The sequence below is a fragment of the Anabrus simplex genome, chromosome 1, assembly GCF_040414725.1.
Source record: "Anabrus simplex isolate iqAnaSimp1 chromosome 1, ASM4041472v1, whole genome shotgun sequence".
NCBI lineage: Eukaryota > Metazoa > Arthropoda > Insecta > Orthoptera > Tettigoniidae > Anabrus > Anabrus simplex.
Genome location: NC_090265.1, coordinates 703,070,858 through 703,090,286, shown reverse-complemented (window position 1 = coordinate 703,090,286; position 19,429 = coordinate 703,070,858). Strand labels below are relative to the sequence as shown.

General features: G+C 37.5%; 2 protein-coding genes across 3 annotated transcripts in view; both read left to right on the top strand.

Moving 5' to 3' along the window:
• LOC136857363 (serine/threonine-protein kinase PLK1-like) overlaps window positions 1-19,429 on the top strand; it is a 692,893-nt gene that overhangs the window by 407,318 nt on the left and 266,146 nt on the right. The window lies entirely within an intron of this gene.
• Window positions 406-19,429, top strand: part of LOC137496963 (serine/threonine-protein kinase PLK1-like) — a 46,816-nt gene continuing 27,792 nt past the window's right edge. The window contains exons 1-6 of one of the 2 annotated variants that reach the window (XM_068225156.1): window positions 407-1,426; window positions 1,591-1,812; window positions 1,892-2,109; window positions 6,933-7,028; window positions 8,855-9,057; window positions 10,502-10,609. In XM_068225156.1, the coding sequence (XP_068081257.1) occupies window positions 1,313-1,426; window positions 1,591-1,812; window positions 1,892-2,109; window positions 6,933-7,028; window positions 8,855-9,057; window positions 10,502-10,609 (961 nt within the window). In that variant the 5' untranslated portion in view covers window positions 407-1,312. Of the gene's footprint in view, window positions 1,427-1,590; window positions 1,813-1,891; window positions 2,110-6,932; window positions 7,029-8,854; window positions 9,058-10,501; window positions 10,610-19,429 lie in introns of both variants that reach the window. The other variant, XM_068225157.1, reaches the window with a different exon arrangement.

Here is a 19,429-nt window from a genome sequence, read left to right as displayed (position 1 = left end):
ATAGGATTGTGGAGGTGTAGAGTAAATTCACAGAGGTTTGCAGACTGAACACTGAACAGTCTATAATGATGATGATGTAAATTAACTACTGCATTTCACCATTGTGCATGTTTAAATTGCCACTGAATAGTAATTTTTTTAAACCTTAAATTAATAACAGAATCTGACAGAGCAAAATATGTAATTGAATGTTTAAGTACGTAGGGTATGTAGGGAAAGAAATATCTTACCTTGGAAGGAATCAAATATCAACTCTTGCTTAGAGCTATGAATTTGATGATGTTCCTCAAGATGTGTAATTAAATCTACTTTGAAATGGAAGCTTGCAGTACACAGAGGTTCCAAACAGCGATTCATTACTTCCTCCTTCTCTCCATGGACTAATTGCATATGTCCCCCAATATTTTTAGAATTAATACTCATTTTTCACTGACAGCAAAAGATCTGGTAAGTCGACAAAGTCCATACAGAATCCAAGAGATTGTACCAAAATTCAAGTGGAGTTAAACGTAATAATGGATCAAGTGAAACATGCCGAGCAAACTGATTTATTATTATCATTAATTAAAAGACCAGAGAACAGTAAATCGCGCAAACTTCATCCTGAATCCAAGACGATGTACTAAAAACCAAGCAGAGTTAAACGTAATAATAGACAAGCCCAGAATAATAACTGTAAATCGAGAATTTCATCTAGAATCCACGACAATTTTTAACGTAATCATAGATCAAGTGAAACACATCGGACGCACAGAAAGCTAAACAAAGTGGCAGGTTATTGCGCAACGCTACGAAGTACCTTCGTCCCTCTAAAAGTTCAAATCATCGGCCCTTGCCGCCAAACGCTAGGAAGTAGAACGCGGTAAAAATCCAAATTCGCAAGGAAGTACTACGCGATAGAAATTCAAATCGCTGGCTATTACCGCCATTGTAATAGTTTAGTTGAAGGCTGACAGATGGCACATACAAAACACACCTTTGACGCTCACACGGCTATTACTGAAATCGTGATCCCTTACCGCTCCTTACAAGCATTCTCTTTGCTTGCAAGTTGTGCAGAAAACAGGGTGTGCAGCGAGGAATCCAGGTGGCCGAGTGTTGGACGAGTATACGCTACTTTGTAGACCGCGTGCGCAGGAATTCATTGGCAGGGCTCTAATTGGATGTTTTTACAGATTCTAACTTCCAATCACGGCCCTATTTTTCAAACGCGGAGGGAGTGGTAAACGGTTTAAGTTTCTGGTGAGGTTGGATTTCTTTTATGAGTTAAAATATTATTACCTATCTATCCTTCGGCCAATATATTTCGACGATGGCTTCCAAAGAAGATTCCTCACATGAAGAAGACGATAAGCACTTTATCCCAGTTATCATACATGATTCTGGAACGGGACCTCTGTACAAAAAAGGAAGGTTTCTTGGGAAGGTAAATGTTTTTATTTCTTGTGTGGATATTTTGTTATTTAAGAAACAGGAAATAACTTAGCTGAGTGTAATTGTTGATATAATGTTCGAAATAAGTGTTAACGTTGGAATTATGGTGTAGGTAAGATATTTGACATAATGTTTCTTTTCCTTTATTATTTACAGGGAGATTTTGCGAAATATTACGAAGTTACTGAAGTTGAAACGGGCAATATTTACGCCTGCAAGATTATTTCAAAGAAAATAATTAGCGGAAACCAAAAAGACACAATTGTCCAAGGAATTTCAATCCATTGCAGTCTTAATCATAAGCATGTGGTGGGATTTAACAGTTTTTTCGATGATGTCCACAACATTTACATAATTTTAGAACTTTGCCGAAGGAGAGTAAGTAGTTTCATTCCCAGAATTAAATGACATATAAATGAGTTTAGTTTTGCACTTATTGTTTATCATTTTGTTTCAGTCTCTACTGGAATTACATAAACGCCAACAAGCCTTATCAGAACCTGAAGTCAGCTATTATCTGACACAAATTTTGCTGGGTGTAGATTATTTGCACAAGAAGAATATCATTCACAGAAATCCGATACTTGAAAATCTCTTACTTAATGACGAATTACAAGTCAAAATTGGAGGCTTTGGTTTTGCAGCAGGAGTTGAATACCAGGGCAAGTGTGAAGAGTATGTATACCAATCCATAATTTTCCAGTGTGTAAGATTTATTTAAATACATTAATCTAGTTACTGTGCACCTGATGTGAATGTGGTACGGTATGTTTCATCATAATTTATCATAACACAATTTTGATTTTTAAGGTTACCTATATTTGTATTTTCAGATTGACTATGTAGTATTTATTGTTACGAAAATTTTATTATCTTTATTATTATTTAGTCGCCTCTTACGACAGGCAAGGGATACCTTGGCTGTTATTCTACCACCCCCACCAACAGGGGTAGTAAACATTAAGAGCACATGAAATAAAAAAGTAAAAGGAACAAGGAGAGTTATAGTGTGCAAAAGGCTGCGAATAGTTGACGCTTTAACTCAATCAATCACTTTCCGCAAATAAAGTTTCTTCTCGCACATTATTTTCATTTCTTTTATGCATTTTCATATGTATTGAAGTCACTACAACAAAAATATCAAGTGAGCCTTTTGAACATGTGGATTAATTGTCGATTGTAGTCAAGCATTAGCTTACTGCTCGGAACAAACTCAAACTAAGAACATATGCATGTTTAAAAGAATCCATGATGATTGTGATATAGAATCTGAAGATAAATTTCAGTATCTGATTCAGTGCACCAAACCTGACAGTCGAGCCAGAGAACTGGTAAATAGCTTCCCCGCCACTGCCGGATACTATCCAAAGGTTATGGAGTGTATGAAGGAACGCTTTGGACGTGAAGATCTTTTGACTGAGTATTACGTTAGAGGAGCTTATTGGGTTAGTCATCCAGAATGTGTCCCATAAGAAAGATAAATCAGGGATAGCCACTGTGTGTGATACACTGGAGAGCAAGTTAAGAGCATTAGAATCCATAGGTGTAACCAGGGATAAATATGGGTCATTGTTGTTCCCCCTCGTAGAATCGTGCTTACCTGAAGATGTTTTAAGGGTATGGCTCAGAAATCATCAGGGAATGAAGCTTTTATCAGTCCACATAAAGATAAACTGGAGACTTCTTAATTTCCTTAAACGTGAAGTGGAGGGAGAAGAAAGAATTACCTTTGCACAGGCAGGTTTCGGTTTAGCCGATAGGAAAAAACAAGAGAAGGTAAGAGGGAAAATTTCTGAAGATACATCACTACCAACTGAGAGTTCATTGTTCTCTGCGAAATTTGATGGCAAGAAGTGAAAATGTGTGTTTTGCAGCAAACCACATGAGTAAGGAATGTCACCTTGCTCAACAAATGAGCTTGGAAGAATAGCGTAACAAGCTAGCCAAAGTAAACTATGGTTTTGCATGTCTGAAGTTAGGGCACTGAGCCAAGAATTGCAAGGCATACATTCGATGCCCCTTGTGCACTAACCCTCATGTTGTTATGTGCCATAAACTAAATATGCAAAGGGCTGAAGAGAAACCTGAACCTAGAACTCAGGAAGGTGGGGAAAATCAGAGCAATATCTCCATGAACATTGAGTGCCACAAAAGAGGTGTTTCTTCAAACATTGTGTATCAGGCTGATACATAAGGGAAAACAGAAGAAGGTCCGAGCATTGATAGACAGTGGATCCCAGAGATCCTACATCTTGAAGAAGACTGCTGAGGAAATGGTTTACAAACCTTTGAAAACAGAGACAATGATTCATAAGTTGTTTGGAGGCGCTGAGACCTGTGAAGAAGACCACCATGTGTACAATGTAGAGGTGAGTAGCTGCGATGGTTCATATAGTACAACGTTGCAGTTTCTCGATATCAGAAGGTAATTTGTGGTAAAATTCCAAAGTTGAAGTTTGGGCCCTGGATGAAGGAGATGAGAGAGAAAAAGAAGTGGGATGTGGGAACTGATCTAGCTGACGTGGAAGTTCTTCTAGGAGCTGATGTTGCTAGAAATATTTTGATGGATGAAATGCATAAACTTGAATCAGAATTGGTAGCCATTAAAGACTGCGCTTGGCTGGGCTGTGACAGGCAGACTGAAGGAAGGGGAGAATGACACCCTAGCTCTATATACAACCTCACTGTTCATTCAATCTGCCTCGATAGCTGACTTATGGAACTTGGATACCATAGGCATATCTGATCCAGTGGAAAACAAATCGAGAGAGTAAATGGAAGAATCCGCACGTAACTACTTTCAAAATACAGTACAAATGAATGGTGATGGCCGATATGAAGTTGCGTTACCTTGGCTGGAGAGCAGTCAGTATTTACGGAACAACAAGGAGATAGCGGAAAAGAGATCGATCTCTGTTTCGAACAGGCTTATCAAGGAGGGAAAGTTTGAGGAATACGGAAAGGTGTTTCAGGAGTGGATAAATGGCATCATTGAAGAGGTTCCAGTGGAAGAAAACAAAGATCAGTGTTATTATGTACCACACTGAGGAATATTTAAAGACAACTCTACCACTAAGGTGAGACCAGTTTTTGATGGTTCCTGCAAGTCAAAGGATACGCCTTCATTGAATGAGTGCCTCGTGAAAGGATCTAATTTGCTACTACAAATCCCCACGCTTCTTTTGATGTTTCGGAAGAATAGGATAGGGGAGATTTCGGATATTAGAAAGGCTTTTCTTCAGATATCTGTCCAAGAAACTGACCGTGATTGGTTACGCTTCTTATGGTGGAAGGACAGAGAGAAGAGAATTAAAGGCATTTCGTCACTGCTGAGTAGTATTTGGACTGAACTGCAGCACATTTCTGCTGGATGCAGTGTTAGATCTACACTTGAAACATAGTACAGACTACTGAGAGACAGCTGAAAAGTTGAGAAACTCCTTTTATGTTGATAATTGTATCACTTCTGTGGACAATGAGGAAGAATTATGTATGTTTATGGAAGAATCTACTGCATTGCTGAGCAGAGCATGGTTCGATCTTTGTAACTGGGAGCACACATGGCTAAATTCTTCTGAAAGAGATTCATCGGCTTCTGAGGTAACTTCAGTGTTAGGTCTTCGATGGAATAAAGCAAGAGATGTTCTTTCTTGTGAACAAATTGACGTATCGAGAATTGGTGAGATCACTAGAAGAAATGTATTGGCTGCTGCCCAGAGCATCTTTGACCCCATCGGTTTTACCCGTCTTGTCTCTATAGTACCTAAGTTGCTGTTACAGGAAAGTTGGCAGAAGAAAATGAGCTGGGATGAAGAAATGGAGGACGAAATGAGGGAAAAATTTAAAAATTGGCTTCAAGAATTGAATGTATTGCCTGATATTAAAATTCCTAGACAAATAGCACCTTGTGAAACACAGGAATCTTGTTGCCTTCACACATTTTGCGGTGCGAGTGGCGTAGCATATGCCGCAGTTGTATTCCTTCAATCACAAGATGGTCAAAATTCAAATGTAACACTCTTGCAGGCAAAATCTTGTGTAGCACCTCTGATGAAAACTGCTATTTCTCGATTGGAACTCTTAGCAATTTCATCCCATAAAAAGTAGTGATCCATGTGTTGAAAAATGTCTAGGGGGGAAGGGGTTGGGTGGGAGGTTCCTGTTTATGGTGGGAATTATTCCAGAACGTTCTGTAAAACTGGATGGTTTATCAGCTGTTTTACACCAATTTCAGAAGTCTTCCTTTTTGGAGGCAGGCTTGGTTCCATCATTACTGTCACTTACGAACTCGTCCTTGCCTTCAGTTGAACTTTTTATCACACTATCACTTTCACTGCTAGTAAATAAACCTAAATCATTTTCGGAAGCTGTATCATATGCCAGATTATTGACTCCTATCATGTAATATAGGCTGTTTAATTGCTCGTAATATGAGGTTTGTTACAGCTGGCCATTTGTGCTGACTACCACGTGGGGATCACTCTACTTTGAGACAGATTGCCTGCGGCGTGATGCAATCTACAATGTTCATTCTAACGTCAAGATAGCAGATCATTAGCTTTCAAATAGTGTACTGCATGTCTTGCCATCTATGGAAAGAAGCCTTGAAATGGTTGCAGCAGACTACCTCTACTTAGACTGCCTGCCAGGCATCTGTGTATGAATGGTCCGAGATCACCTGGCAGGCGGTCAGGTATGCCAATGCCTTATTGTGGCACTAACACATCAAAAGTTTTCAGTGACAAATAGGTGGGGATGGGCTAAGATTGGGAAAGTAGTGGCCCTGGCCTTAACTAAGTTACAGCCAGGTGTGAAAATTGGAAACACAAAAAAACCACTTATAGGGCTGCCAACAGTGGGATTTTAGTCTTGTATAAATATATATATTGTACATTCATTGTCTCCATATTTTATCAATGCATAATAATTATTTGTTGGGTACATAGATGAGAAAAATAGTTGTTTTGCTTTGACTGTATGTCACATTAGTTTTAAACTAATGCTAAAATTACAGAAACCTAACTTAGAAGATATGAAACGATTACAGGTGTTATTCATCTCACCTGTTACATTAATTCAACATTTTCACATATTTTGTAAGTACAAGGCACAGACATGTTATTTCCTTGATTGGGTGGATGGAGGAAACTATTCCCCTCTTTACGTGACAGCGCGGTGCTACAGTATGGCCTTTACATTGCTAAACCAGTGGTAATAGATATGTATTCTGATGTGTGATCCATTTATTTTAGAGATTGATAAGCATATAAATAGTGCATATAATATGTAACTTGATCATATTCATTACTATAGAAAGCAGACATTTAAATGGAACTTCTACGTTTTTTAGTATTCTATACTTATATTGTAGATCAGTTGCAATCAATGTAATCTATTGCAATTTAGTGTGTCAGTGTAAGAATGTTTTGCTTTCTACATACTTCTACATGGTATCTAAGTACAGTATGTCCTATAGTTTTGTAATTTTATCTTTCCAGATACCTATGTGGAACATGCAACTACATTGCTCCTGAAGTGTTGATGGGAAAAGGGCACAGTTTTGAAGTAGATGTGTGGGCAATTGGTTGTATTTTGTAAGTTATTTACATAATTTCCTTTTATAAAATGTTTTTTTGGTGGTGGTGGTGGTGGTGGTGGTGAGGCTTGTACTGAATTTGGGAACAAGAACTGAAAATAATTTACTAGTTTTGTATGGTAGTGAACTTACATGATCATGAGTTTACATTTGAGCTTTTGTATTTGAGGTACCTGACTCATAGTGCATGGCATCTACATTTGCCTTGACGAGGGCAACTATGTGGACTGCACGACACAAAACATTGGGAAGCGATACTGATCCAGGATCACTGCACAGCCTCTCATAATCCATGAGGATTGGTTGGAGCCTGGTGTTTCAATACAAAGCATGGTTTTTCATAAGCATTCAAACCTTTAGACCGAATTATCGTCGTATACTGTTATTGAACTTTATACCTTTGCCTTCTATGCCCACAGTATGTTCAATTGTTTAAAAAGCCACGAACCTATTACGCTGGCGTAGCAAGGGGAGAGGTGATACTCCCACTTGGCGCGTCCCAGGTGGCAGCTTGCCGGCGGACTTGAGGGAAATAAAATAGCACTCGCGGAGCAAACACACAACGCAGACGAAGAATACATCCCGGTATCCCCTGCCTGTTCTAAGAGGCAACTAAAAGGGGCGACCAAGGGACGATAAAATTAGAACCATGAAACTACTTGTAATTACTACTATCACGCAGGGAACACCATGGGTCACTTTTACTTGCGCGTAGTACCACTATGTAAGGTACAAAAATAGGTTTGTGATTAGTAGCGACAGTGTGTGGCTCATGATGCATTTTACAATACCTGTGATTCGTACCCCTATGTGAGCAACACCATGGGTTGAGCGACAGTATGGTTCTGCCTTGCCTATGCTTAGTACCCACTATGTGATGAACACCATGGGATAGTGTGGATCCCTGTGCTTAGTCCACTTATGTAAGGAACGCCATAGGTTTGGGTTACCTGTAAATCACTTTACAAAGGTAAAATTAAGTGTATCCTCCTAATTCAATACATCATATAATTCCATCATTAGATGGGGTAATCAAATTCAGACATGTTTTGGCTCGTTTGATCTATCTTCAGTGAAAAAAACGTTTGAATTCGATTACTCCATCTAATGATGGAATTATATGATGTTTTGAATTAGAGGGATACACTTAATTTTACCTTTGTAAAGTGAAAACTGTCAATACGGAATGATTTCCAATATAATATAATTGCCTGTAAATAGCACTGCAGTGTGTGAATTTCACTACCTGTGAGTAGTACCATAATGTGTGGAATACTAGGAGCCTACGCTACTTTTGATTAGTACCGCATCATGACAAATACCATGGTTCTATTTTCCTAGCGATAAGTACCATTATGAGGGGCCGATGACCTGGATTTTGGACCCGTTTTGACTGTATCATTGATTAGTATTGTGCTTTAGAAGCAGTCCTTTGGTCAGTAATACTATTTTATGCTAGTTTCTGGGAATGTGGGGCATTGCGGGTCGGATCAACTGATTGTTTTAACTTTATATCAAACCATTCATTCTTCATCCTCACGTTTTCGAATCTGGTCAGTGGAGGATTAGGGATTTTTAAATTGTCATAACATTTCGTCTCATTTCGTACCATTAGGGGCCAATGACCTAGATGTTAGGCCCCCTTAAACAAGCATCATCGTCATCATCATCATCATCATCATCATATTTAAAAAGGACAGTGTGTAGAGGAGTGCATGCCATAAAACTACAGTTGAAGCCATGTGTTTCTTTTATTACAGCAATGTTGTTGTAAGGACAGATCATGTTAATGACATGTATTAGCTCTTTAATATCATGTTCCAGGTATATCTTGCTATTTGGTAAACCACCATTTGAGGCTACGACTCCAGAGGAGTTACATTCTCGGATCAAGAGGTGCCAGTACGGACTGCCGTGTGGAACCATGGTCTCCAATCGTGCCGTCAAACTTATTCGGGATATTTTACAGCCTGAACCCAAACTTCGGCCAAAGGTGGAGGATATTCTCCATTCGGAGTTCCTGTCTGGTAACCACATTATTACAGCTTTTTATTAGTTCTCAGCTTACATAGATCGAGCCTGGATTTGCATCCACAAGTGACTACTCAAGTAGACATACTGTACAAATAAATGCATAAAGTATGTATGCACCATAATGTGAAAATGTATTTCAGTTGGTTAATGCTAGATTTTACCTGAATCAATGCTGCTACAGAGTATTAGATGAGATTATAGTCCCATTTTATTACAAAAAATAAGTTTTTTAAGTTAACAAGAGGAGTTCCAAAGTTTGGTAATTTGAGGAGTTCTCCATTTACGTTAGGATTAGCGACATGACAAACTCTTCTCTATCACAACCTGTCTTTAGTGTTGGCGCCAGTCCAAACAAAGCTGTACATTGCTGGACTTTGGTTTCCTGGGTTGTTCTTTACTCCTGTCATCCGCCATACTCCTTATTTGTTTAGAAGGAAGCCTTTCTTTCCAGTGTCGACTCAGTTAATGTAACTTGAAAGGTTCTGTTTGTCAAAAACACATATAACATAACTGCAAAAAGAAAATGCACAGTATTTTCCAAGAACAAAGTTTTGTTCTAGAACTTCTCAGATGGTATCAATCTAAAACTTTAAACCATACTGAGTTGGCCATGCGGTTAAGGTTGTGCAGCTGAAGATGAACCCCACTGTCGGCAGCCGTGAAGATGGTTTTCAGTTGTTTGCCATTTTCACACCAGGCAAATGCCGGACCTGTACCTTAATTAAGGCCACGGCTGCTTCTTTCCCACTCCTAGCCCTTTTCTGGTTAATCGTGAAAAATAAAAGGCTTGGCAGTAAAATATGTTGAAATAGTCAGTTTTTACCCGGGCAGAAACAAAGGAGGTATGGAATATTTCTGGGCCATGTGCAAATAGTTAAAAGAAAAAATTCAAATCACTCCATTACGAAAAAGGGTCCATGATCATAAAATTAATTCTGATAATAAGGCTACCACTAACATATTATTAACTCGTGGAAAAGAAAATGTTGGAGCTCTCTCTTACTGAAGATTTTGACTATGACAAAGGGATAACTCCCAAAATCTTCAGAACAGCCCATAAAACTGCCAAGAAAAATTTACAATTCGGAAGTGACTGTAATAGAAAAGGTACTAATGTCATGTCATCATTTTTACTAACATTTTAGTTACCCATGTTTAAGTGAAACTATTGTAAAGAGTAAGTTAGGTTGTGTTTTGATCTATAGATTGGGTTACATTGTGGTACATGTATGTTTTAAGTTAATTTTTAACTAATTTACCGCAACCGGCTACCTGGTAGTATGTGATTGACACAATAGAAACTGTAACTTGCGACTACAGTATTCTGTGTTTGGGATTGGTTGATTTAGTACTGGTTGACTTTTTTTTTTTTTTTCTGTCTCAGAAATGTACTGTGTATACCAGTAATTACATTTATTTTAATTCGACATGTTCCAGGTTACATTCCCAAGCAGTTGCCGTTGTCGTGCTTGACCATGGCTCCAAGGTTTACTGCAGCTGGAAGTGGACTCTCAAGGAATCCTTTCAGGGAGATAAATAATATAGGTAATATATATTGTCTTGTATTGAAGATGAAATATTTAAGATATCCTCAGTTTTACTGCAGTTAAACTCTTAGATTAACAAGACATTGAATGACTTAAGAGCAAGTTGACACGTACTTCTCGCTCACCATTCTGGTGATTGTTGCATTACCCTACTGTGAAATACTATGATTCATGCAGTCAATCTCCTAGAAATGATGTAAGACTTGTTTGAATGTAATATTTACAGGTTATTAAAGTTGAATCTCCCAATAACATTTTCAGCCCCAAGTTGTTATATTGCTGTGTGTTTTTATACATTGATATAAGAAGTTGTATGCAAAATATTGTTTGACCTGGAGATTAATCCAAGGTATCGTACAGAGAGGCTTAAAAAAAGCATAAGTACTCTATATACATACAGCAACATTTATATTGTTAAACTACATAATGAAAAATTTAATGCATTATGCAATAACAGTGGAGTAAATTCTTTTTGCAGTCATCTGTTTTGGAAATAAATTGGTCTTTTTATATATCTATAGCCTTTCTAACCCCTTAATCAGAAAATTCCCATAGAGAAATGCATATTCATAGCAGGGGATATATTTTGACTGAAAATGAGTTACAGTAATTCGGTCTCGTGCACTACTTTCATGTAGATGACTCGAAGTAACTCATTCCACAAAATGAAATGTTAATTAAGGTCAACCTATATTACTTGGTCAACTTGAATTGCTTGTGATTAGTAACAATTGGTCCGTACATGTTTCGGCTTATTTAAGCCATCATCAGCTGACAAACTATGGTAAACAATAATCATTCTCTTATAAACTAATACATACGTAAAATATACATTAAAAACAAATGAACTTTCATGTAGATGAACAAAAATTTATGTCCCTTAAAAACATTGGTATGTCATGTTAAAATTAATGTTTCTTAAAACAGAATGTCACATTAAAACATTACACAGGAATTTGGTGATGAGTGCGTGAATCCTCAGTTTTATTATGAAGCACTCCTTAGATCAGTTAATATAAAAGATGTGCATTTGCATGTGGTTTCAAATTAAAGAAATTGCATTCATGACATGGGGCTGAAAATGTATTAAAACACTGCACATCTCATAAAATTCTTAAAAATTAGTGCTTCTTGAAGAGAACGTCCTGTTTGAAATGCTTTTTCATTGTAAGTGAAGAGCATATTACATTTATTTTGAAACAGCACATAGACCTGGTTGGATTAAATCCTTCACATAGAAGTGAGAATTTCTTAAATTGAGGCGTTGAGAAATGTAGACATTAACTATGATGTGGTCCATAAGTTGTTGACAAAACATTCATGACTTGGATGATATGTTCTTGAAACAAACTGGATACTTTCTTATCTTCTGATCTTTCGTCACTACTGCCCAAATTGTTCTAACGGATGAGTTTGGAAAAGAGGGGAACGCCCGAAAGATGAAAAAAGATCTGAGAATGAGAATATAGATTCCACAGAAATTTACTTCAAAATCTACATTAGAAACTTTCTCAGAAGTTGGCCCCGCTGGACTAGGAGTCATCCACAGCTAGTGAATGTGTGACAGTTTGAGTGCTACTTTTATTTTTGAAAGGTCTTTGTCAGAATGGAGGGGGTACGGGATGGTATGTATTGAGCAGGTTGCATCATGAATGGTGCTGATTTGTGAAGTATCGGTCTTGCTCTTCTTAAAATCACAATGTTAAAAAGAGAGTTAAGATGTTCCACCTATTCAATACACTGATATACAGTTGCACAAACTTATGTTACAATATGTTCAATTTGGGACCGGTTTTGATGCATATTTGGTGCCATCAGAAACAATAATGCAGCCAACCAAAACTCAATCCTAAATTTAATCAAAGGTACTTTTCCAAGACAATTACCCTTTCTCCCGCACCCTTCAGCCCCACCTTAAGCCCTCTTCCTCCCCCCCAAACCATCACCACTCTTCCTAAGCCATATATAATTTTATATGTGTCATTTCACATTGCATTCTTCATTATAAGGACTTACTATTTTCCATGATTATATAATTTTTACAACACTAAGCCCCCTTTTATAGTTTGTTCCAAACCTCTTATGTATATTCCTTGTATATTTATTAGCTATTACTCACCTGACCCATACTAACATCTTAGTTCATTTACCACATTCACTTGTTATTCCATAATAATCTTACTGTTAAAATTAACATGTTCTTAGGATTTCGTCAAGAGTGATCTTTGCTTTGATATGGCTGATGATGACCCCTACATAGGTCGAAACTAGTTCCGTGTAATTTTAAAATATTGTGAATATATTTTGTATTGAATAGGTGGAAACTTTTACTGTGTTACTTATATGTTATTCTCAGTTCAATACGGACCAACAACATGAAATTTGTAACCCTTAAAGACAGCCAGATGGCGTCAAATTGAAATGTCTGCACACGGTAGCTGAGGCCATACGATTATTATTATTATTATTATTATTATTATTATTATTATTATTATTATTATTATTATTATTATTATTATTATTACTAATGTTAAGATATATACATATGGTACAATTATAGGGTTGTTGGAGTCCCATTCAAATTATCAGTACGGACAATGAAGCTGATAGATTAGTTTTCATTGCGTAGGTCGTACGGACGAAACTATTCACAAATTTGTGCGATGTCGTCAGAGCTGCAATAAGACTTGTACCAGTTTCGAAGCGGAATCATTGTTCTCCGACGAATTACGTTGGGGGGGTCTTATATGTGAAATTTTTTTCCCCTTAGTCTCGAAAAGCCAGGGGGTTCTAACACACAAGTAAATACGGTAATTGCACATTTGATTTTGTCTCTGTCTTTGACGCATATATTATGTTAACTTGCATGATGGTGAATTTTTTAAACACGAGTTCACAGAATTTGGGACCGTACGTCCACGTTATTTGTCTGTTATTGAGAGAGAAAGAAAATGTATTCCTGGTATACTACTTGACAACCTAAGTTAGATGCAAAGTTGTCCTATGATCCAGTTAGCCAAGCACTTTATCTGTTGCTTGAGTAATCATTGATCTAAGCGGGAAGACCCCCATGTTGACCGCTCTAGTCCTTAGAAATAAGGTGTCCCAATGAAACTGAATCCTAAATTTTGCATTACTAAATGCTATTTCTTTTTTATGTCTGTTAGACAAAGAAATCAAAACTTGAATCGCGTTACTGAGATGGCAGCTTACAAACCTTGGTTTTGCACTGACTCCTGTTTTGTTTTCCTGGAATTTCCTACCCCGAACTCTCACTGTTTACGCGTCTCGGGACAAAATAATTGAGAAAGGAAGAGAGTTCGAAAGCAGCACATTTACATGCTTCAAATTGTATTTTGTTGGACTGTGCTGTGAACTGTTGGTGTCATGCTACCTGTTCAGTCTACGAAGAGACCTAGTGTCTAAATGGATTGAGGAAAGGAATTTCTAAGTCAGTTTTTGAAAAGAGATAACTCATACCTGCCAACTTTCCCGATTTAGGCGGGAGACTCCCGATTTTCGACAGATTTTCCCGCCTCCCAATTATTCTATTATTTCTCCCGATTTTAGCTTATTTTTTGTTGAAATTCATTTGTTTTCAAATCCCGCCATTTCAGCTTTTTTTACGCCAGTGGCCGAAAGTCCTTCGCTCATTGGCTGCTTTCAAACGAAATATCGACGTTTATTCATGCGAGAAATGCGCGCGAATGTGCGATGTTTATTGAAACCTATATATCGCAATGCGTATATCGATTGTCAATCTCTCGTTCTCGCGTGGTATGTTCGTGTTCGTTCACATCAATCTAGTCATTCCATTCTCTTTGTTCGATTCTAGAGACTAGTCACTAGATATTGAGTCTTTCTTAGTAATTTAGTGACAGATTTTCAATGATAACGACTGATGACTTTTCTAGAGATTTTACGAGCCATTTGGGGATAATTCTGACTAATTTTAATTTATCTCAATATAAATAAAATAAGAGTTTTGTCTGTACATTGCTCAGAATTTAAAAAGAATGATATTTCCGTACTGGTCGTGACCATAGTAACAAAGGGAAATGCTTATTTTAATTTTCCGTAATTTCTGTCTGTCTGTCTGTCTGTCTGTATGTATGTATGTACGCACGCACGCACGGTCATCACGAGAAAACGGCTGAAGAGAATTTAATGAAAATCGGTGTATAATGTCGGGGAATAAGTCGCTACAATCTAGGCCATAAAGAATTTTATTCACACTGAATAAAATGGTAGTTTAGGGGAAGGCTTAAAATTTCATTGTCAAATATTTGTTATTGGCCCTATCGAATACTACATAACTAAAGTTATATATTATAAAATTTCCTATAATTTATGTCTTATGCATTTTTACCGTACTGGCTATGATACAGAGATATTAATGAATTTGGATTTTTTTATTATTTATTATTATTATTATTATTATTATTATTATTATTATTATTATTATTATTATTATTATTTTTTTGCCAAGTCCATATCAGCGCCGAGGTATGTGAAAATGGGTAAACAGACTTTTATGTTAAGTTGGGGAATAAGGAACTGCAGTCTATGCTATAAATAACTTTATTCACTCTGTTTGAAATGGTAGCTTAGGGGAAGGTGCCAAAAATTTAATTTTTAATTACTTATCATTACTGGTCATATTGAAAAGTAATACATAACAAAAGTTATAAAGAATACAATTTCCGATTATTTGTGTCTTATTCAGTTTTACAGTACCAACTATAATAATATTGGTGGTGATGGTGATTAAATTGTGAAGATGATTATAAAAATGAGAAAAAAGTCATGAAGGAACAATCACTTAAATAACACAAGAGGTTGTCATGAAAGAAAGGACTCGCTTGACATTAGATGCTCTAATATCACAGATTCGGAAGAAAACTAAATGTGAAGGCCTCCAATATAGAAAGCTCAAGAAATTGATCAACAATAACATTACATTGACCATTGTTTGTTGTGATGTGGTTTGTGTATTCTGCTGCCATGTATCTCTGATAGATGGGGTTACTGCTGCGTATCGAGTATAACAGCCTGCCTGAATATTGGCGGGAAGTAGCTGGGGAGTGGGGAGTTAGATCTCTCTTCTTTAGCATGCCATTCCTCTGGTTCATAAATTTTCTGATACTACTAGTACGTAACACACTGGATCATCATAGTATTCCAGCTATTCCGTCCCTACTCTGAGGCAGTGATTGGAATGATCAGTGTGCACACTTAAACGGAATAATTACACAGGAGTATTCGTGGCTGTATGCAGCCTGGTCATTCTAGCTCTGAAACTTTGAACTATTAGATAAACACCGTAGTACTTTCCGCTAAAAGTGAGTGTGCTGTTTTCATTTTATCGAATATTTCATATGACAGCATTGCTTTTAATCACGATGTTCATACTGGCATCATTGTAATGACCTATGTTCACTTCAGTTAGGAAAACTATAATGACAGTCTTTCTGAGAATTCCGTAGGGAAGCACGGGTACATCAGCTAGTTATTTGATCCAAATAGCATTGCGCTTTCTATAATCACGCAGGCGCTTGATGCAGTACTCTATTAATCTATGCCTTTGCTAAGTAATGGCATTTAAGTGCATAACTGATTAACACAAGTGGAGCATAAGTTCATACTATTTTCAGTAGGCTTATCAGAGACCGATCATCTCACTCACGTACTTCCTGTGAGCTAATAGAGATGTGTAATTTTTAGCCTTGTAGCCTCGTATAGCAACAGTCGGGCTTTGATACAATAAGTGTTATAAATATACCGTAGTACTGTATTTCGCAAAACATGTAGAATAAGCAGTTTTGACCAGTTGTATCTCCTGATTTTCCCTGATTTTCATATCAAAATCTCCTGATTTTTGGTTTTGTAAAGTTGGCAGGTATGTAACTCCAAGTATCTTTATCCTAAATGTCTTCATTTAAATATGAACCTGTCACTTCTTGTGATGTAGAAAGATCATTTTCTGTGTTGAGGAATGTTGTGTCAGATAAACGAGTGAACTCAAATGAAGACAATGTGGACGAAATTAGTTGTTGTACAATGTTTCAAAAAGAAGTGAATATATAACAATGTTGAACTGAATTTTGATAGTGCATATTTTCCACTTTATTGTGCATGTTCCGTCATTTGATAGTACATGAATGCATGCATATTTTTAGATTTGATAGTGCATGGAATTCCGGGCTCTATTCATAATTAACGTGACAGTCTTGTACACTCCTGCTGTGAACGTTGAAATTACATATATTGTTGAATTAATGGATAAGAACGAGTTAAGGGACTTAATTCAACACATTAAATCTTGAGAGTTGCCTTGTGATACTGTAGGATCTTGAAGGTTGCAGCTTGTGTACAGTTGTTGCTAGGCAAGGAATAACATGCTTTTGTTTATCAGCATGTCCAAAGGTGGATAGCAACATATATGAGCTCCTAAGATATATTGTAGACCTAAGTTCCTCAGTTCAATGTGGATATATGAAGTCTATAGAAAAAAGGAAAATTGGGGGGAATTGGTAAGTTAAAAAACAAGTAATGTTACGAGTCTCACCTTGTTCAGGTTGGCATGGTGGCTAGACTTGTTTAAAGGAGCTAATAAATGAAGTATAAGTGGACATAAGGACAGATAATCAGCAGAGGTAGGCGAAGGGTGAGGGATTAAGGGATGTGTGGGTAAGAGGAGTTGTCTAAGGTGGATCACGGGTGGGCGTTGTGGTAGGGGCAAGTAGCGCGAGAAGGTGTTGTGTATGACATGCCTACTTGTCAACCTGAAGCTTTTAAAAACAAAGATAAGGAAGTTAAAAAGGAGGTTCAGTTTCTCAGATAGGTCATCAAGGTTTAGAATTAATCGAGATGTATAAGACAGTTTTCTTGAAATACTTGTCAGAAATTAATGGGATGATATGGTGTAGTATGTTATTAGCAGTGTCACTGATTTCATTGAAATAGTGAGATGGATTGTGATATTCATCCATGTGGATATTCTCCAATATATTGAGGAAGGTGCCCTTTTATAAAAATGTGCAAAGTTTTCAGGTCCTGTTCTATTGTAGTGAATTCATGATTAAAATCTATTTGTTGGCCCATTGCAAAAAAAGTGTTGTATCTAATTGCCTTTGAATGCTCAACATAACGTATGTTAAAATTTCTCCCTGTTTGCCCTGCATGACTTGCAGGACAGTTCTAGCAGTTTAGCCTGTAGACCCCCAACTTTGATCATTTGTTCATAATATTGACTGTGTGAATTATGGAATAAACTGGTGTTATATCCTGTAATGGTTTTTCACCATTTGTAAATAATTATTAAATATAAATATTTACCAAGAGCTACGACTCTTTTGACATGGTAGTTATGTTTATGACGTCATAGTTCATCCCTTCAACTTGTTGGAACAAAGTACATCAGTTCTGTTATCTTGACATTGTAGTTTAACAACAGACGGCTGAACATCTGCAAAAATCACCAGTTGAGTACAGAATGGAGCACAGTTTTATCATCTTGCGAGAAAACTTCTTTGGGATAAGTAGCTTCCATTAAGATCAAAATTAGTACAGTGCAGGAGCTTCTTTGTACCAGTTACCACACACGGTCTAGAAACCTGCATCCAAACCAACAGAAAAATCTGCAAAATACATGCAGTGGAAATGAAGTTCTTAAGAACCATGATTCAGAAAACAGGGACAAAATAAGAAATGAGATATGCTATCTTGTCCTCAAAAGAATTGACTCACAAAGAACAGCTAGTGTGGTTTAAGAAGGAACTCACCACGAACCTACTATGCTGGCGTAGCGGGGGGAGAGATGATACTCCGTGGCGCGTCCCAGATGGCGGATAGAGGAGTCCTAGTCGGCTTGCCGGCGGCCTTGAGGGAAATAAAATACCTCTCGCTGACCAAACACACTACCCCCTGTGGGTGGGGACGCAGATGAAGAATACACCCACGGTATCCCCTGCCTGTTGTGAGAGGCGACTAAAAGGGGCGACCAAGGGATGATTGAATTAGAACCATGAAACTACTTTTGATCCGTACCATCACATGGGGAACACCATAGGTTACCTGTAGTTGCGAGTGTACCACTAAATTAGGTACGCAATAGGTTTGTGATTAGTAGCGGCCAAGAGCCTGGCCTGGGGTTTTCCAGTACCCGTGCGTCATACCCATGTGAGCAACACCGCGGGTCTGGGCATTGCCTGCGAGTTGTACCACTATATGAGCGACACCGTGGGTCTGCGTTGCCTGTGATTATTACCCACTATGTGAGGAACACCACGGGATAGTGTGGTTAGTACACCTAGGTGAGGAACCTCATCGATTTGCGTTCGCTATGAGTGGTGCCATTGTGTGAGAAACACCATAGGTTTGCGTTACCTGTACAAAGTACAATACTTGTGAGTAGTACCATCTTGTGTAGAACACCACGAGTCTTCGCTACTTTTGATTAGTACCTCAAAATGACAAATACCATGGTTCTACTTTACTCGAGACATGTACCATTCTAGTGGGGCCTTAGATGTGGATTTTGCACCCTGTAGACATCAAGCATCATTGTGCTTTATAAGGGGTCCTTTGGTCAGTAATACTATTATTTACGATTTTTTTTTAGTCTGATCCTTTGTTTTTTTGTTGGGTGCATGTCCATCCATTCATTCTTCATGAAATTTTTTATTTTATTTTGGTCAGTGGATGAATTTGAACTTCTTGTTATTTCATTTCGTACCATTAGGGGTCGATGACCTCGATGTTAGGCCCCTTTAAACTTAAAAAAAAAAAAAAGAAAAAAAAAAAAAGAAAAAGAAAG